This window comes from Tupaia chinensis, unplaced genomic scaffold (assembly GCF_000334495.1).
Source record: "Tupaia chinensis unplaced genomic scaffold, TupChi_1.0 Scaffold139757_1, whole genome shotgun sequence".
Classification (NCBI taxonomy): Eukaryota; Metazoa; Chordata; class Mammalia; order Scandentia; family Tupaiidae; genus Tupaia; species Tupaia belangeri.
Genome location: NW_006199637.1, coordinates 2,691,935 through 2,711,378, shown reverse-complemented (window position 1 = coordinate 2,711,378; position 19,444 = coordinate 2,691,935). Strand labels below are relative to the sequence as shown.

General features: G+C 55.1%; 2 protein-coding genes across 3 annotated transcripts in view; both read left to right on the top strand.

The window, feature by feature from the left end:
* The window catches only part of KCNK3 (potassium two pore domain channel subfamily K member 3), a 60,913-nt gene extending 56,942 nt beyond the window's left edge, over positions 1–3,971 (top strand). Inside the window, exons 3-4 of the mRNA XM_014593096.2 lie at positions 3,138–3,262; positions 3,886–3,971. Of these exons, the coding sequence (XP_014448582.1) occupies positions 3,138–3,262; positions 3,886–3,971 (211 nt within the window). The remainder of the gene's footprint in view (positions 1–3,137; positions 3,263–3,885) is intronic.
* Positions 3,972–4,813: 842 nt separating this feature from the next.
* Positions 4,814–18,910, top strand: SLC35F6 (solute carrier family 35 member F6). Of its 2 annotated transcripts, none has more exons than XM_006162187.3 (6): positions 4,814–4,947; positions 12,306–12,378; positions 13,236–13,407; positions 13,624–13,836; positions 14,500–14,610; positions 16,853–18,910. In XM_006162187.3, the coding sequence occupies exons 1-6, from the start codon at positions 4,871–4,873 to the stop codon at positions 17,320–17,322; spliced, it is 1,116 nt and encodes a 371-aa protein (XP_006162249.1). In that variant the 5' UTR covers positions 4,814–4,870; the 3' UTR covers positions 17,323–18,910. The 2 variants fall into 2 exon arrangements, with proteins under 2 accessions (XP_006162249.1, XP_014448621.1); XM_014593135.2 differs by lacking the exon at positions 4,814–4,947 and adding an exon at positions 5,813–6,153.
* Positions 18,911–19,444: the final 534 nt, after the last annotated feature.

The following is a 19,444-nucleotide window of genomic DNA, read 5'->3' as shown; positions in this document are numbered from 1 at the left end:
TGAGCAAGCCGGTGAGCTCCAGTATTTATTGCCCTTCTGTGAGTGTAGACAGTCCACATTCCCTTTGCCACATGATTCTCTCATCAACCCCCTCTCCCCTGCAAGCTCCTCCAAGCACCTCACTGCTTTCCAGCCAGAGCCTCAGATGGCTGCCCTTCAACTCCATCCTGCTGAGAGAGACCCCCAACAGGACACCCATCTCTGCCCTGAGGAGGTGGTGTTCTGGCTGGGGAATCAATTACTTGGGAGGGAAATGGCCCACGGATATCCCAGGAAAACTTCTTTAAAAAAGAAAACAAACCCAGGTCTGCCCACGCATCTCTGTCCTTCCCAGGGTAAAGAACCTCTCTCCTAATCAGGGTGTGATTAAACTGATTGGGAAAATGTTCAGTCTTTCAGACGAGCCACAGGCTAGTGGTAGGCTTTGAATACAAATGCAGCGAGCTTTTTATTTGACTCTGGAAATCAGAGGCTCTTTGAAGGTAACATGCAAATTTGTTCCAACTGTCCCGGACTCCAGGAGAAAAGGCCGGAAAACTGACTCAAGCATTTATGCAAATCCTGAGACAGGTTTTTCAAGGCATGGCCAGTGCTGGGGTCTTCTCTGTACCTCCTGATGGATAGGCTTTGTCCTCACACTAGCTGTCCTGTTGCTCTTCCCGAAAGCCTTGCACGCTTCCACACCTGTTCTCTTGCACAACAAGCTAGGAATGTTGTGCCCATTTTCCGGATAGGAAAGCCAACCTCTGAGTGGTTAAGCTACTGACCAAACACGGTCACTTTGCTGTAAGTGGCAGGTGCAACCGGAAGCCTCCCCTCCGCTCTCTTCCCTAGTCAGGGACGATTTGCACAGAAATCATGTGACGCCTGTTGGATGATGTCAAGAATACTAAGAGTACTTCGAGTACGAAGATTCCATACACTTAGTGGCACATAACGAAATCTCTGTCACCCCAACCACGCTGAAGGACTCGGTGGCAGGACGTCCCTAACACTCAGTGTAGTTCCTTCCTTTACTGAAAACCTGCTATGTTTGCTCTCTTTTGTAATTTGGATCTTCATATAGGTTGTTGTTTTCTTGAATCGGGACAAATTCGAGCAATTACGTGACAACTTTGAGGCCAGGTCACCACAGGAAGGCTGGCCTACCTTTGACATTCCTCTAAAGGCTCAGAAAGGGAGGGAAGAGGCTCCTTCCTGCCCCACCTCACCCTATCCAGTGTCTCCACCATCCCCAGTCACCAGATATAGCAATGGCTTCCCTGGGCAGTGTCATCAAGCCCACCAAATCTTCCCAGGAATTTAAGAAGGTGGACATTCCAACCAAGTACAGTCATCTCCATAATCCCTCAACCCCCAGCGGATACCAAAACTCATGGATGCTCCCTTATATAACGTGGCTGGTGTCTGCATACAACCCACACACAACCTTCCACATAGTTTAAATCATCTCTAGATGACGTGTAATACCTAACACGATGGAAATGCTCTGTAAATATGTTATAGGGCATTGTTAGGAGAATACTGATAATAAGAAAAGTCAGTACGTGTTCAGTACAGGGGCAGCCATTCTAGGCCTAACTCCACCGTGGATGGGAACAGCCACAAGAAACCACAGATGCAGAACTCACAGATCCAGAGGGCTGGCTGCATTTTTTTTTAATAATTATTTTATTTTATTTATTTATTTTTTTAATTTGTTACAGGGCACACGCACTCACCAGAGAAAGACAGGGAGAGAGGGAAAGTGAGAAAGCAAGCCACCCAGTCTGGGACTCAAACCACAGTCAGCCATGTGGGAGGCCAGCACGTTAACCACCACACCACCTGCTAGTTCCTTGCACTGACTTTATTAAGTATTAATGTTTGTGCTGATTTGCAGACGTGTTGTTTAACCCAGAAAAATCAAAGCTTCCCAAAATTATGATGCAAAATGTATTCCACGTCCAGCGCTCTAGTCCTGAATTTCATCAAATAACAATCTGTGGATTTTGCAAAACCTGTGTATAGACCCACTCGTCCTGATTCTGTCCACTTTTCTCAGAATCCCTGTCTCCTGAGGCCCTGGTGCCTTAGCCCTGGACTTGCCTCTAGCAGTAAGCACTAAGATTGGCCCGAATGTTACCTGTAAAACCCCTGTTAGCCAGGTGGCAGGGACCTGGAGCCTCCCTGGTGTGAGGGCGGGCCATCACCTTCATGGTGTCTCCGCCTGTAATGAGCTCCCTCTCCCTCTTCCACCTGAAGCAATCCTGCTCCTCCTTCAAGTCCCTGTTCAAATCCTCCAGCCCGGCTACAGAGGCACAGGTGTCAGGGCACTGCTATATTAAACTAGAACCATCCAGGAGGCTCTGTTTCAAATCCTGGGTCAATCTGAACACTCTGGTCCTGGTTGGCTGAGGGGAGGACTGAAGCAGGACAAGATCCTGCCAAGGTCTCTTCCTCCCTCTTTCTCTCAAAAATAAATAAATAAATAAATAAATAAATAAACTTTAAAAAGAAAGAAAAGGTGCCAGCAGATGGTGGAGGTTAAGGAGGCTGGATCCCACATGGCCAACTACTCAGTTCAAGTCCCAAATCCTGTGACTTGAAACACATGCCCAGCATGTTTGCCTATGTGCACGTGCTCAGAATCTCAAGAGGAGAATGAAGACAGAAAGAAAGAAAACCCCTGTCAATTCCAACTTCATGGGGCCGCTACGAAAACTGAGGCCAGGGACCAGCAGTTAGCGTAATGGCTATGTCGCTGGACTACCATGTAGTTGGTCACGGTTCGCATCCCAGACCTGGTGGCTTAAAACTCACGCTGGGTGTGTGTGCGTGCATGCCCAAGATCCCGAGAAGAGAATGGAGGAGAAGGGATTGCAGCATGGCCATCCCCCCTAGAGGTGATTTCTTGCTTTCTATCTCTCTGTCTCTCTCTGTCTGGCGAGCGCATGTGCCCTATGGCAAAAAAAAAAAAAATTCTCAAAAAACAAACAAACAAAAAACTGAGGCCACAAAGCTCAGGCCTGACACATATGAGATACCTGCTCAAAGACAAGCTACTGACCCGGGATGGTTCAGATTGTCACAGTCATTCCTAGCTCCCCGCCTCCATGAAGAACCCATCCCTCCCTCCCTTGCGCATTCTCCCACAGTTGCACAGCTAACACCGCCCAGCCCATCCTCAGCGAATCCAAGTTCCTTAAAGGCAGTGACCTTGTCCCGCTTCTCTTCAGGGCCCTATACCAGGCTTGGACCTTCTGCTTAGTGGGCTTCATGGGTATTTGCCAATAAATCCTCCTCTCTGCTGGCTCCAGAGACAGCAGTTTGATGAATGGTGAGAACATCATGGTAAATTAAAATGCGTTTATGATATGACTGTAGAGACAGACAGAGGCTGAGCTACTAGTGACATCATGTCGGGCTGGTGACACCAGTGATCGTTGGTAATGTTCACTTGAGAACAGTGCCCTAGACCTGAACACCTGTGGGGAAATGGTCCAGACCCCCGTGAATGAGTCACTGGCCTGCAGGAGCTGTCCCCCATAGCTGGCGCGGGCTGCCCGTCTGTCCCTCGGCACAGAATGAAGCAATGTCTCATTCATCCCTACAGGGCCCTGTCTCAGTAAATGTTTTAGGTAAGTGAATTCCTTTTAGTTTTCAAGAAACTAGTGGTGGTTTGGGACCAAGATGTTCCAAAGAAACCTCCTTGAGATCTCCTCAGGACAGAAGAGAGCAGGCTCCAGTGAAGGAAAGTTCTGGAATAGTCTGAGCCCATGCTCCATGTTCTCCTCAGCCTCTGCACCATCGCACAGCCACTCCCTCCCACAGGAAAGCCCTCCCCCCGCCCCCAGTGACCTCCTATTTCTGTCTAGGGCTCCACTCCTATGCCCGCTCCATCAGATCCTCCTGCAGTAAAGGGTCTGGGGCAGCCCCTTGAGAGCGTCCGAGTCTTCACTGGCTGGTTGCACAAGCTCAAGGCAGTCTAAGGGCAAGCAGAGGAGCCCACTGATGGGAGCTATCTCTCCCTCGGTACTGCAGTACCTAGGTCTGCAGCTCTTGGGGGACGTGCCTGCTGGTCTGAAACAGCTCCTCTATGGGGTCTTGCCTCTGGAGTGGGATGCACACTACCATGCTAGAAGAGGAAGGCCATGGCTGGCACTGAGAACCGGGAGGAGGATGTTTCAAGCCAGAAATCAACTCCCAGTAAACCGAGGGACAGTCTGCATCTGGAGTCCAGGAAGGAGCAGTGTGCAGGCCTAGAGCAGGTGTGAGGCTAGTGCTGGGCAAGGGTGCTGTTTGGAGAACTTTGGAGACTGAAGAATCTGGGTGCAAACCCCACGCCATCACTCACTAGCCTCTTCTTAAAGAACTCGGCTTCTCTCAACTGTGTTTCCTCAGCTGTGAAACGGTCTCTCCCTGGGTGCAGATTCTGCTGAGAGATGTGAACAACTGAGGCACCTGGGATCCCTAGGGACACTTCCCAGGTCTCCCAGAATTCCCGGGCGATTCTGACGCAAGGTGTCTGCACCTTGCAGCTGGTCTCTAACACGTTTCTGTTCAATCTCTCTGAACCGTTTACAAAACGCTCTAATCTCCACGACGCACCCTCACTGCATCGTCTCATCAGACCCTTTTACAAACAGGGAGACCCCCGGCCGGCCATGCCTTGGCAGAGTTACCCTGGGAACACCAGCACGCCCGCAGCCCACCCTGGACAGCGCTGGCACCGCTGTCCCGACGCACTCCTGGGGGCGGGGCGAGCGGGCGCGGGGCGGGGCTGGCTCGGGTCACGTGAGGCCCGGCCCGGCCCGGAAGCTCTCGAAGACCCCCCCCGGGGGACCCGGGCGGGAGCTGCTGGCTGGAGCAAGCCCACGCCGCCGCCGCCATGGCCTGGACCAGGTACCAGCTGTTCCTGGCCGGGCTCATGCTCGTCACCGGCTCCATCAACACGCTCTCGGCAAAGTGAGTCTGGGCCGGATCGGGAGCGGGCTCCGCTGGGCCCGAGGGCGCTGGCGACCCCGCGCACCTGCCCGCCCGCCCCTCTCAGCTGTGCTTTCCTGGCTTCTCCGGTTCTCGCAGTCTGTGCGGTCGGTCCCCGTGCTTTATGGCCACCCAAGGGAAGCGAGGCCGCGCCCGGGCAGGGGACCCGAGCCCCGGCTTTGATTCACTGTCACGTCCCATCTCCGTGTCTCATTTTTCTCATCTTTAACGGGAGTGTTGGACCAGTTCCTCTCTGAGCCTGAACCCCACCCTGCAAGAGCGGGGGACCAGAGGGGAGGCCCCAGGACTTGTGCACATGAGCCACAGTAGGGTCCATACAGGCCCAGTGACCAGTGGGCGGGAAGGGCAGTGGGCAGAGAAGACCCAGCGGCCCCTCAGAGAGCAGGGGTTAGCTGCACCTTGCAGCCTGGTGGGATTTCTATAAGTGGTGGGGACTTGGCAGGGAGCCAAAAGGCCTGGTCGAAGTTGATTGTGACCAGCATCAAATAACTGCGTTGATTTTATCCGGTAATCAGAGAGGAGCTTTTAGGATGGGGAGTGACGTGTTGACAGTGATGTAACTGAAAGGGAGAACAATGATCCTGTTAACCTAGTGGTCAACGCAAAGAGTGGTTTGGTGCAGGGATAAACCTGTGTGGCAGATGAGGGCAACTAGGAGGTGGCACAGAGGAGGGACAGGAAGGCACAGGTGGGAGAGACCACAGGCCTGCTAGCAGAGGCCAGAGGCAAGGAAACTCCAGACTTCCTAGAGGAGCAGTGTCATTAGGCCAGACGGAGAGGGCAGGGAGGGCAGGCGGGTAGTTCAGCTCTGATGCATGGGGGCGAGGCAGCGATGGCCTGCCAGGAGGCTGGGAGTGAGTACCCAGATATAGCCTCCTTTGTGTCCCGGGCAGGGAGGCAGCCTTGTCTCTGGGCAACCGTTTGTGTTTTCTCTGTCCCCAGCTCAGTGCTGTTCACTGTTGAGAACCCCAGTGCCCAGGACCTGGCCTTTCTCTGAACTGATTCTGAGAGCAGTGGGCACTGCCCTTCCCTGTTAGACGGCACCTCCACTGGGCCTGTCGGGCTCCAGAGCTGACTCGAGGACCTCCAGCTGCAGCTGTTCCACCCTCTGAGCATGCTCCACGTCCCTGGGTTTTCTGCTGGGTTCCACACTGTGAGAAGCTGACTGTGAGTCCTTGCAAGGAGCAGCCATTTCTCATTCACTTCTGAGGCATTCGGACCTGGCACATTCCACCAGTGATAAGAGATTAAATCTCCTCTGCCGTTTGCCTCAGAAGGAAGAACTGGGAGAGAGGGAACTCATCGGACATGTGCGAGGTGCCCACAGTGTGTGAGGAGACAGATGTGACTGCAGGCAGGTCTTGGTCTTTGAGAAGCCTAGAATCCGAGGTGGAGGTGACAAATGTGTACACACATGGTGGCCTCAATGTCCTTCCTTCCCCAAAGGGAGGGCAGAGTGAGTCACTGGGGCTTTGGGTGGGCCCCACCTGTTTCTACCGTTCACTTCTGGCCAGCTGTGTCTCATGGAGGGCTGCTGGTCTCCTGGGCTTTGAGCCCTTCTATACGGTGCTCTGTTACTGCAAAGGAGCCCCAGCCCAAGGGCTCCCATCCCAGGATCTGAACTCAGAACAACTCCTCCATCCAGCCATCCCACTGACCAAGGCTTGGTCAAGTGCTTGGAGCACGGCTGTAAGTCTGCCCGGGTAGCTATGCCCAAGGGGAGTCCAGATTGCCAGCTACTGCTAGTGTAAACTGTGCTGACTCGGTTCTTTCCATAAAAAGCTCCAAACCAGTCAGGTAGGAAGCCACGAGATCGGTCTCTAAGGAGGCAACGCCCTTGGCAGCTGCCTGAGAGTCTGGAAGGAGGATCCGAGGTGGGAGGTCCGACCTTCGGTCTTATCCCCTGCCCTGCAGCCTGGATCCTCCCATCCTGAGATGGGCCCCAGAACCGAAATTGGGCCCTGAACAGAGTTCTAGGGCTAAACCGTGAGCAGGATACTCTTCGTGAGAATGGATGTGGGGGAACAGCTGTGTACACCCCGATGTGAGTCAGCGATTCAGAAGTCCAGTCCTAGTCTGAGTTTCCAGCAGGTAGACATGTGATCATAACCAGCTTAACCAACTCATGCCCAGAAAGCATCCCTCCCCATGGGCCAGGGCCTGCCCCGGACACCTGTCATGTGTGAACCCAGTAGATTCTCTCAACCACCTGTGAGGTAAACTCATCCCTGAGTGAGAAAACCGAGGTATGGAGAGGTGACATCACACCACTAAGTAGCACAATTTACAGGTAGGCCAGAGGGGCCTGGCTCGAGAATCCATCCTCTTAACCACGTGGTGGGTAAGGCTGGGAACTTTGGAGTCCAGTCAAATTTGGGGCATTTAGAGTTGCCAGAAACATAAAAATCATCCAGCCTAATCCCACAATTTACAGGGGAGACCACAAGAGAACTTTGCTTTTGTGAGTCAACTGGTTGGTTGCAGAATGGGCTGGAAGCCAGACCTCAGGTTCTCATCCTATGCTGTCCCACTATGGCTGCTGGCAGGCCCCAGAGCCCCTCCTCCTGGGAGAGTCCTCTTCCCAGACCAGGACTGACAAGCCTATGTCCCAGGAAGGTGTAATCCTGTAGGTGGCCCTACCTCTCCCAGCCCTCAGGGTACCCTCCCTCTAGGACGGGCCATCGCCCCATGTGCCTTGCCCTTGGAGCCCAAGGCCACTCAGGGTTCGCACCAAGAGGCTCTGGCAGTTTCTTGGCCCTGTCCCTGGTTTGGGAGGTCGAAAGGCAGTGGATAAGGAAGTGTGTGAGCACGTGCTGCTGCCGGGCCGGGCCGACAGACCAGCCCTCCTCTCTGCCTGCTCAGCAGGTTTTAGAAGGCCACGGGGAGACAGGAACGCCCTGGCAGGCGTGGGGATAGGAGTCACGTGCCTCCTGGGAGGAAAAGCCACCGGTCAGCTGGCCCTAGGCCCCTGCCTGTGAAGTGGTCACTTCTCCTTTCCTTGACTTTCTCACCAGCACCTGTCAGTCATCTCCTTGAGACCAGATCATTTCTGTGTGCTTGAACCAGTGCCCATCTGTAGAGTGGTACCCATCGCAGAGCCCTGGTCTCCCAGATCCAGCTGGAGCTCTGCAGCTCAGGGTCAAGGAACACCACTGAGTGAGGCTCAGCTCCCCTCGAAAGCCTCTGTGGGCTGTGGGCCCACCCAGCCAGCCATTCCGTGGCCCTGTGTGACTCAGAAGTCCGAGCTGTCCACGTATTCTGCTGCCTTTCAGAGTGTAAGCTCAAGCAGAGTTCCACTCTGAATCTTCCTCCTCATTACTAGTGAGCGCTACCGGCTCTTTCTACCCCTCTACCCCAGGGCTTGATGTTCCTATCTGCAAAGAAGCTCTGTTTTCATGGGTGGCTTACAAAGGACAACACACGTGAAGTGCTCGGCACAGGCCTGGTGACTCAGGGAGGGGCATATGCCTGACTTGCATTCATCCCTGGGCCAGGGGCCCTGCCAGGAAAGTGGCAGGAAGCCTGGGACCAGCTTGGCAGCCGCCCCCACCCTAAAACTTAATAAACTGGCATGGGGGTTCTTGCTTCAAAGGCTTGCTGGGCCAGCTTGAGGAAGCCTTAAATCAGGAGGGCAGTGTAAGAGTAGAAAGAACGTGAGGCGTGGCAGCTGTGGGGTTAGATGAGTCACCTGGCCTCTCCAAGCCTTGGTCTCTTCATCTGTGAAATGGGCATGATAATCCCTGCCCAGCCTTCCAGACGCTCTGGAGGGTCTACTGAAGAGGATTTTCTAGCTCATGGAGATGAGGGAGGCTCACTGTCATTTATCACCTTATAAACCCAGCCACTTACTGAGACACCCCAGAAAGTGGAGAGCCTGTACCACTTCCGTAGCTCCCCCGGCAGGAGAAAGAGGCTGACTCACTGGGCTTGACAGCTGGATTGCTGAGGGGAAATGGCAGAGATTCTGCAGGAATGAACACACAACTCCTCAGCCTGAGCCGGCCACATCAGCCACTTCCTCAGTCCGCCCACCACCCACAGCCTACATGTGGGCACACGCACCTCCCAGGATGCTGAGCTTTGAGTTTGGGTGCCAGGGAGTAATGCCAGCCTCTGCCAGCAAAGGGTACTTCCTCATGGGGGCGTCTTAGCCTATCCCTCCTAGGGCCTGCAGGCCCCCTGCCCTAGAGGCCAGGGCTTTCCCCCAGAATCCAGTGTCTGTGGAGAATGAAGCCACATGGCCAGGCTGACCCCCTCCTCTTCCCAGCAGAGGGAGCAGGGGGATCTGAAATGAGAGGGTCACAGGAGAGCGTCAGAGTGTCCAGGAAGGGACATAGACCTGGACATCGAGATTCCTGGGTGCTAGCCCTGTCTGGACACCTAAGGAGCCCTGTGTTCCTCCATGCTCTGTGCGACTCAAAAGAGCTTCCCATGTATTCTGCTGCCTTTTCTGAGTGCAAATTTTAGGGTTTCGCCCAAATCTTTCCCTTGTTAACTGTGAGCTCCACCAGCTCTTTCTACCCCAGCACTTGGAGTTCCTGTCTGTAAAATGGGATCCTTAGTGGGCGGCTGACATGGGACAACGCACATGAAATGCCCAGCACAGGGCTGGCCCAAAGTCAGTGCTTGGTGAATTGTGCACTAAAGAAAGCATATCTGTGAAGCACTGACGAGTGGCAAAGTGCCACCCCACCTTAGGGGTCAGTGCAGTCATCCCAGACGGGCGGGCTGGATTTGGGCTTTGTCCATGAGACCTACAGTCCTTCTGAGCTTGCGCAATGAGCCAAGCCTGTCACTGGGCCACAGGGAGAAAGCCGACTTCTCCATCCAGTGTGGCTGCAGGCCCTAGCCTCTCCTCACTGACACCCAATCCCTCAGGCTGCAAGCCTGCCTCAGACCCTCAGATACAAAGAGATCCTGTTTCTCAGCAGCTGGGAATGTCGCCATCAGGGCCTGTCCGGGCAGACCTACCCATGGACACAGCAGACAGCCCTGCATCAGCACCAGCCCCACTGCCAGCTCCTGTGAGGTGCCCAGCCCTGGGGAAGGACAGGCCCCAGAGGGGTTGCCCTTTCAGCCCAGCCTGTTTCATCAACTGGGGGCACCTCAGACCTGGAGGGGCAGCAGGGCTCACAAGACAGCCCCTGGGCTGCTGGACCTGGCCAGATTGCTAGGTGAGGTCCAGGGCTCACTCATTCAGCAGACACTTGAGCTTCTGTGTAGTAAGGCCAGGAGCAAGGAACTAAGAGATGTGGACAGAGCCGGACCCCAAGCTTCTCAGGTGACAGTGAACGTGGAACCAGAAGGTGCTATGGAGGTGAGTTGTCACACCTGCCAGCTGTGCAGGCAGTGGTCCAGGATGAGTTCTGTGCGGTGGCACCACTAATAAATCTGGGAGGACTTCTTGGGTCTGCCATGTGTGGTCTGGGTATGGCACTAGGATGAGGAAGTGACTTCTGAACTTGCTACCCCTTCTGAAAAGGAAAGTCCCTGCCTTAGGCTTCTGGTTGACCATCCTGGACTTGACAGCCTCTGTCCCACGCGGGGGAGCCCTGGCTCCAGCCCTGGCAGTTCCTGTCTCTGACCGCTCGCTTGCTCCGGGGCAGGTGACTGCGTTTGGTGAAACTTGACCTCTGCTCTCCTCCTGCTTCCCTGTTTGGCACAGTTGCCTCACCCAGACCTTCCTCATGGGCCTTTTGCTTCCCTGTTTGGCACAGTTGCCTCACCCAGGCCTTCCCCATGGACTCTCACTGCAAAAGCAAGCCGGGGTTGGAGGGCACCTTGCCTGGGTGGGCTGTGCACACCCACATCCAAGTCCTGTCCTGCCTGGGGATCCAAGAGTCCGAAGCAGCAGAAGATCAGGCAGGGCTGGATCTGAGAAGAGGTGGCTGTTCTGTAGCAGGGTCTTTCTTTGCCCCTTCGGTGCTGGAGCTGGTTACAGCCCGGTCCCTGACCGTGCAGGGCTCCAGGTTCCTCTGCCTTCTAACCACTCATGTCTAAACCGTACTCCTTCCTCCCACTCTCCTGTGACCCCACCATTCCCAAGCTTACAAGCGCTTCTCATTGCCCCCCTTTCTCTACATCTCCGGAATTGTGGGGGATCGGTTTGCTGAAGCCGTTTTGTTCCCTCACTCTGGGGTGCGCTCAGTTCTCTGAGTAGATCTAGAGCTCCATCACCCCCAGCTCGCCCTGCCTACTGCCTGGACCTGGGCATCATGCCCCTGCCCTGGGCGGTAGAAAAGAGCACCCTGTCTCCTTCTCCAAACTCAGGGACACAAAGAAACCAGGGACGAACAGGCTCTTCGTCACACCCAGGCTGTAACTCTTGGTACAAGCAGTGGCCTGGGCTCCCGTGGGCTGTGGGGCGGCATGGGAACCAGAAGACTCCTCTGGCCTCTGGGAGCTCCAGCTCGTTACAGAGAAGCCAGTGTGATATGGCTGCTCTGGAAAGACTGCGGATCCTGCCCTTAGAGACGTGTGCTGTTTGTGTGGGGGTACTGTGGCGTGAGCAGGTCAGCGGCCCCCAGGAAGCAGCTCTGGGTCTGCCTGAACCTGAGCCCATGATGCAGCTGCCGCTGTCAGAGCTCTGTGCCTACCCCAAGATGTCCCACACCAGGAGGGGCCACCGCCTCGCCATTCTCAGTCTGGGCCAGATCACACGCTCTTGGCTCTGGGCCTGGGCCCCGGGAGCCAGGCTTCCCGAAGCCAGCAGCCAGGGGAGCAGGAGGGGAGGCAGGGCCAGGGCTGAACTGTTAGGTCTGGGGTCATTTCCATGAGCCCACAAACCCTGGCGGTTGGTACTCCTATGCCACCTGTCCCTTTGACAGTGTGGTGTCTGTGGACCTCTATTACAGTAATGTCTTAATATGTGCAAATTAGAGACCACAGACTACAGAAGAAGCCAATTAAATTGTAATAAGGTTATCAAACATTTAAAAAGCAAATTTGTGACAGAGTTACATATGTATGTGTGCTGCTTAATACATTAGATTCTAAGCACTGGGCCTAATGACTGTAATTTTGATGAGTTATGCGTGTAAATGATTCTTCACAATCTCTGCAGTCACTAATGTGATCCTGAGAATACCCTGATGTCTACACATTTCAAAGGTATGGGTACTGCAGTTCCACATTCATCATGTAAGGAAAGGCCAGAGTAAAACCCCTTGCTCTGAAGACTGGCCTCTGAGAGGGAGCCCCACTTTGCAGTAGTCACCCAGGTCTGGCCTCTTGGTGCTGAGAGGGGCCTCCTGAGAGCACTGGGGCAGCGTGGAGAATGCTGAGTGTTGCCGGGGTCTGACCTCCTCTCTCTGCTGCAGGTGGGCGGACAACTTCACGGCCGAGGGCTGCGGAGGAAGCCAGGAGCACAGCTTCCAGCACCCCTTCCTCCAGGTATCTGGCCCCGTCCCTCCCCATCTCCCATCTGCCAGGTGTCCGGGCTGCTCCCTAACCTAAGAAGCAGAAGAGCCCTCTGTTTCTCTTTTTCCATCCCCAGAGCAGAGGCCCGGGTTTGAAGGTACCCCCGAGAGTCCTCTGTGGGGAGAGGACATGCACTCTCCTTGTCTAAGTCAGGACACGTGGGAACTGTCAACCTCAGTGGCAAAACCCATTCTCCATCCTGTGGGGACCCACACCCCAACTGTGACGGGACAGACACCACAGGAAGAAGACACCCTGTGCTGGATTGGGGGTCAGGAGATTCCTGTTTCAGCCCCGGCCCTGTCGGCACCCTGCTCTGTGGCCTGATATAGGTCTTTGAACCTCTCTGGGCCTCAGTTTCTCCGTCTGGAACTTGGCTTGGGTTGGCCTAGATGGATGGCTCAGATTCTCAGACGAGGATCTGCTTGTCTCAGGGCTTCGGTCAAGCTATTTTGGGGCCTTTGGGGCAGAGGCCAGCCTCTAGCCTCTGTGGCAGTCTGCATTTGTCTTTTTTTTTTTTTAAGTTTATGTATTTCTTCCATGGAGGGGGCACCCCCCCCAGCAGGGTCTTCATGCCATGATCTACGCAGCCTCGGTCATTCAGGGTATGCACATGCATGCCCCTGCATGTACAGGGAGACCTCGGGACGTGGACCTAGGGCTTCTCATGTGGGCCTAGTGTCGTGAGCACTGTGTCACATGGCAGCACCTGCTGGCCCTTTCTACACCTTCGAGTTCAGGGACTCCTATTTGAAGAAAGGTTGTATTGAAAACCTTTTCTGTCAGAGATAATGCCTGAATTCTCATCATTGGAGTTCTCATCCCTGCAGGCCGTGGGCATGTTCCTGGGAGAGTTCTCCTGCCTGGCTGCCTTCTACCTGCTCCGCTGCAGAGCTGCAGGCCAGCTGGACTCCAGCATAGACCCCCAGCAGCCCTTCAACCCCCTTCTCTTCCTGCCCCCAGCCCTCTGTGACATGACGGGGACCAGCCTCATGTATGTGGGTGAGTATCTGGTCCTGTCCCTTCCGGCTGGGAAGGGTTAGGAAGGGCCACTGGTGGAGCCTCCACTGCCAGCCCACCCTTCTGCTGTCCCACAGACTACACACACACGCACGCACGCACACAGCTAAGGCGTGTCAAGCCTCGCTGTGTGCCCAGCCCGTCTCCAGCCGGTCTTGGCCCTCAGGAGCTCACAGCTGTACATCCCTCCTCTCCTAGCCCTGAACATGACCAGCGCCTCCAGCTTCCAGATGCTGCGGGGCGCAGTGATCATCTTCACAGGCCTGTTCTCGGTGGCCTTCCTGGGCCGGAGGCTGGTGCTGAGCCAGTGGCTGGGCATCCTGGCAACCATCGCGGGGCTGGTGGTCGTGGGCCTGGCTGACTTCCTGAGCAAGCATGACAATCAGCACAAACTCAGCGATGTGATCACAGGTACGGCTGCGGCATAGCCCTGCCCGGGAGCCCAGCACAGGGCTGGCACACGGACGTGAGTGAGCTCTGCTGCAGGCCAAGGCCTGGGCGAGGGCAGCAGAGAGAGGAGCAGGGGAGACCAGAGAGGGCGAGGCTGCACCGGGGAAGAGTGGTGAGCCGCCCGAGGGGTGGTGAAGAGCAGGCCAGCTGAGGAGGGCCGTGTGTCCTAGGACAGACAGATGTGCTTATGTTCCCTGCTGGATGTGGGGGAGGAGAGGAGCAGAGCTCTTCAGGCACTTGCCGAGTGTCCACCTGGTGCTGAGCTCCGAGCACTCATCACAGGGACCCTCACCGTCCCCAAAGGGAAGCCTCACAGCCCCATTTACAAGGAAGTGACCACCCTAAGTCGCCCAGCCAGGCTCAGGTAGCCAGAAATGTCTCCTGCAAAGCCTGTTGTTTCTTGAAAGACCTGCTTACCCCGTAGGGCAGCTCTCAGGCCCAGGCAGGCCTTTGACCACTGAGCTGCAGCCCCTGGGCCAGGGAGCAGGTTCAGGGAGTCACGACTGTGCCTTGTGGCCCTGCCAGGGTCAGGTGCTGGCATGGTCTGTCCCCTTGGCCATGCTGTCATCCCACCCGCCCAGCCCCAGCACAGCCTTGGCCTCACTGGACCCTCCTTTCCCACAGGGGACCTGCTGATCATCATGGCCCAGGTCATCGTCTCCATCCAGATGGTGCTAGAGGAGAAATTCGTCTACAAACACAACGTGCACCCGCTGCGGGCAGTTGGCACTGAGGGTGTGTGCGGGCCCTGGGGGGTGCACTGGAGGGCAGCGTGTAGGGTGGACTACACGAGCAAAGCACAGCACCTAGGATCTCTGGGAGGGCTGCCCCTTGCCCCTTGCCCCTGACCACTTCCCCACAGGTGTGTGGGCAGATCTGACACTGCTGTGTCCAGAGCTGGGGAGACCAAGGACCAAGATGAATGAGATGCAGGCCCCACTCTTAAGGGGCGACCAGCAATTGGAGAGGACCGGGCAGTGTCTTTGAGCTGGGACCACTCATGCCCCAGTGGTGTCTCACTTGCCAGACGTGTGCCTCAGTCTCCCAGGCAAGAAGCTGGCATTCCAGTTGCAGATTTCAAAGGCAAGAGAGGGGAGGAGGGCACTCCAGCAGAGCAGAAGCCCAGGAACTGACCGTGGACCAGGAAACCAGTGAGGGGAGTAATTTGAGTGCACTTCAGGTTTGATGCTGAAGCTGGCATTCCAGTTGCAGATTTCAAAGGCAAGAGAGGGGAGGAGGGCACTCCAGCAGAGCAGAAGCAGGAATTAAGTAGGTCAGGTTCCTATCATAGCAAACCCTGGCAGCGGGCAAGTAGGTCTAGACTTTATGTGACAGGCAGGGAGGAACCACTGACGGGTCTTGAGCCTAGAAGTAACTACCATAATTAAGCTTTAAAAATATGAGATTAACTGGGCCAACTCGTGGCCTGCTGGTTAGAGCAGCTGGTTTCCACATGGCCAACCACGCAGTTGGCGTCCTGGATCTGACAGCTTCAGAAACCTACTAGGCCTGTGTATTTGCCCAAAATCCCAAAAGGAGGGAAAGATGGAGAAGGGATTGCAGCCACCACCACCCCACATGCCCCTTGGGCAGTGCTTTCTCCCTTTCCCTCTTCCCCTTTCTCTCTCTCCAACAAGTGCATGCACCCTCTGGTAGATTTTTTTTTTTTTAATACAAGATTAGCAAGACAGATTAGAGCCCAGCTACCCAAAACGGCCTGTGGACTGGCACGTGTGAGGGAGCTGCTGGTGCCTGGCCCCCCGTGGGAGCTAAGGAGCTTACAGCAGAGTATGAACTGTTGCAAAGCAGACTGTTTCCACTCCTTTTTAGTTTCTAGCCAGACTATGAATGAAACAGTGCATCAGCTTACATTCTGACGCTAGCTCCTCGTCACAGACCAGGAGCAACTGAATTGAGAACTGTGTTTTTCCAGGCTCCCGACAGCAACACAGTGAGTTGCAGCCAGCAATTCTTTTTTAAATGAATAGAATAGAATTTTAAAATGTCGGAGAGCCCTGCACACAGGAAGGGTAGCTATTGTTTTGTGAGCGTGTTTGTACTCTCCTGCCCATGTACACATATTCTGGTCACAGTTTGTTTTGTTTTTTAGCTTTTTGATATGGGGTGCGTGCACTCACCAGAGAGAGACAGATAGGGAAAGTGAGAAATCACTCCTTAAGGGGGATGGCCACGCTACAATCCCTTCTCCCCCTGGGATTTTGGGCATGCATACAAGTGCGCCCAGCATGATTTTCAAGCCATCGGGTCTGGGATTCGAACTGTGAAGTCAGCCGTGTCGAATCCAGTTGCCTCAACGTCCACACCACCTGCTCTACACCACAGTTGTTTTTCTAAGACCAGGTTTCACCATGTCATGCAATCCTCCGGCCTCATTGTCCCAGCCAGGACCCAGGGATGTGCCAGCATACCTGGGCTTGTTTGACAGGGTCTCACTGTGTTGCCCAGGCCAGCCTTAGGCTGGTGATGCCTCAGTCACTAACTGGGATGACCAGCACACTGCATCACAATTTAAAATGCATTTCTTACTCTTGGTCCAGTCAAGAAAGGCTGGTTTCTGCAGTTAGCGTAATGACTATGTCGCTGGACTCCCACATAGTCTACCGCAGTTCGTGTCCTAGACCCGGCGGCTTTAAACTCATGCCGGGCACGTGTGCGTGCGTGCCCAGGATCCCGAGAGGAGAAGGGATTGCGGCGTGACCATCCCCCCTGAGTGGTGATTTCTCACTTTCTAAAAAAAAAAAAAAAAGAAAAAGAAAGGCTGGTTTCTGAATTCAAATACAGAACGGGCAGCGAGAGCCCCTTTGGAAGGCTGTAAGCTCCTGACGAGAGGGCGAGGGGTGGCTTCCAGGGCCAGGCCATGGCACCTGGCAGGAAGGAGCTGGTGGGAGGTCCCTAGGAAGGGGCGGCCCAGAACCTAGGGCAGGCCGGCAGGTGACGTGCGCCCTCCGCTCCGCAGGCCTCTTTGGCTTCGTGATCCTCTCCCTGCTGCTGGTACCCATGTACTACATCCCCGCCGGCTCCTTCAGCGGAAACCCTCACGGCTCGCTGGAGGACGCGCTGGACGCCTTCTGCCAGGTGGGCCGGCAGCCCCTAATCTCCCTGGCGCTGCTGGGCAACATCAGCAGCATCGCCTTCTTCAACTTCGCGGGCATCAGCGTCACCAAGGAGCTGAGCGCCACCACCCGCATGGTGCTGGACAGCCTGCGGACCGTCGTCATATGGGCGCTGAGCCTGGCGCTGGGCTGGGAGGCCTTCCACGGGCTGCAGATCCTTGGTTTCCTCATCCTCCTGATGGGAACGGCTCTGTACAATGGGCTACACCGTCCGCTGCTGGCCCGCCTAGCCAGAGCCCGGCCCCCTGCAGAGGAGAGCGAACGTGAGAGACTGCTAGGCGGCACCCGGACTCCCATCAACGATGCTAGCTGAGCCTCCCTCGACGCCATTGCTGCTGCCACCCGAAGGCTCTGTCTTCACCCTGAGGCCAAGGCCGCACAGACTGATGGGCCGCGTGTGCCCTGTCGGCAAGACCGAGCCCTGACCCCTTCCTACAGTCCTCCAGGGCAGCTGCTGCCACCAAAGGTGACAAGACGCTTGTCACTCACACCTTCAGTATGGCATTAGCCAGACCCCACAGGCCTGAGTGCCATGGCCGAGCCCAGCCTCCGAGCCCTTTCTGCAGCACGATAGCTAAGTCCTGGACGTGAGCTGCAGGAACTGACAACCTAGCTTTTCTGAATCACAGACTGGTTTACAGGAAGAGATCATGTCGTTTCTGAATCGCAAGCTAGACTGGGTTCTCCAAAGAAGTCAGCAAGTTCGAACCAGAACTTAGCACCGTATTTTCTACCACGTGTAAGATACTCCCTGGAGCTGTCCAAAGACCCAGGTTTCAGGCCGGACTGCTGCTCACTCGGAGTGTGTTCTCCAGCATGTTCCCTGGTGCTCTGGGCCTGGTGTTACACTCTAGCAAATCAGGGTCAGCACTGTGGCCTTTGGTGCCCTTTGGTCCCAGCATCCTCTGGGCCTGTGATTCTGACCAACCTGAAGAGAGTCTCAGCCCATTTGTTGGAATTGCCCCACCCCCAGTGGTGCCTCCCCTCCCTGTGCTCACTGTGATGTCCTTGCTCACACCCCCTCCCTGCCCAATGAAGTGACCAGCGGAGTCCCAGGCGGCCCTCCACGCCTGGGCTATGAATGCATCACCTTCTATTGTAAAGTGGAGAAACGGAGCCCAGAGTTGCAAATCGTTTGGCAAGAAAGGTCTCCTGTTAGGTGCCTGGGGCCCTGGCCACATGATTCTGCAGCAGACTGGGACCTAGAGCAGATCTGGGTCTCAGCCCTACCCCCTCTTCTCACCCTGCCCCCTAGCAGCCTTCTGCACACAGAACCCCCAGGATGGTGGAAGTAGCAGGACTCTGCCGTTTTGAGTCATTCCAGTATCCCCAGCATTGTATTAAGTGCTTATCATTCGTTCTCTCTTTCAAGAGCCTTTAGAGGTGGGCACAGATAAGAAAACAGTAGACGTGAAGCGACTTCCTCACAGAGCCAGTATGCCTCCTAGGTTCGTCTGGTTCTAAACCTAGGCCCCCCCAACCACATGGGTCTCAGTGGGCTCTTGGGGGTGGCTCTCCTGCAGCTGGGCTGGAATCCTCGTGCACTGCTGACCTACCCTGCAGAGAAGGGATGGCTCAGGAGCCCCGGGAGCTGAGCACTCTTAATTCCAGGGTTGCTCATCAGAACTGTAGAGCGTAGCCTCAGCCCGTTTTCCTGGGCAGCTCAGCCATAAAACAAACCACCAAGTTCCTCCCTTAAAATAGACTCTAAAGGAACCTCTCCTTTCTACCAGCCCTGAGTCCCAGGGTCCCCCGAACTTCTCTGGCCCTTGGCCTGTGTCACAGGAAGAAGGTAATGGACAGTGACAGTGGAGATGACAGTTACCTTGTCTAAAACCTGGGGCCTTAGAATGTTGTTTTGAACTTTATTAAAAAAGAAAAGAAAAAAAAATTGACAGTATCGGACTTTTTTTTTTTCTTTTGCATAGGCACTTGCCAGAGAGAGAGTGGAAAAGTGAGAAATCACCCACCAGGAGGGATGGCCATGCCACAGTCCCTTCTCCATTCTCCTCTTGGAATTCTGGGCACACACACACACACTCAGAGTGATTTTCAAGCTGCCGGGACCAGGATTTGAACCACGGAGTCAGCCATGTGGGATCCAGCACCTTAACCACGATGCCACCTGCTGGCCCTGGACTTTCTTTTTAGTAAAAACAAAAGGACACAAGAGAGTGGCTGGGTGTCACTTCTAGAATGTTGGAATGGAAGAACTCATGTACCGGGGAAGAAATCCCTTGTCCCACATTCATTGTTCACATGAAGGTACTGAAGCCCAGCGTGGGAAGAAGTTCCCTGAAGTAACACAGCCAGTTACAGGCAAAGCCCAGATCGTGCAGCAGGAAGCTGCCCTGGCTGTCCGGGACTGCTCGCTTGCTATGGGCTGCCTTCCCCGACCCCCGTCCTGTGTGCTCAACCATGCAATCCATCTAAGA

What these genes read in the sequence shown, in the direction of transcription:
- SLC35F6 (XM_006162187.3), top strand. Translation starts at nt 4,871, where the DNA reads ATGGCCTGGACCAGGTACCAGCTGTTCCTGGCCGGGCTCATGCTCGTC. An exon ending in ACTCAGCGATGTGATCACAG is followed by an intron (nt 13,837 to 14,499) that starts GTACGGCTGCGG and finishes CCTTTCCCACAG; the next exon opens with GGGACCTGCTGATCATCATG. An exon ending in GCGGGCAGTTGGCACTGAGG is followed by an intron (nt 14,611 to 16,852) that starts GTGTGTGCGGGC and finishes TCCGCTCCGCAG; the next exon opens with GCCTCTTTGGCTTCGTGATC.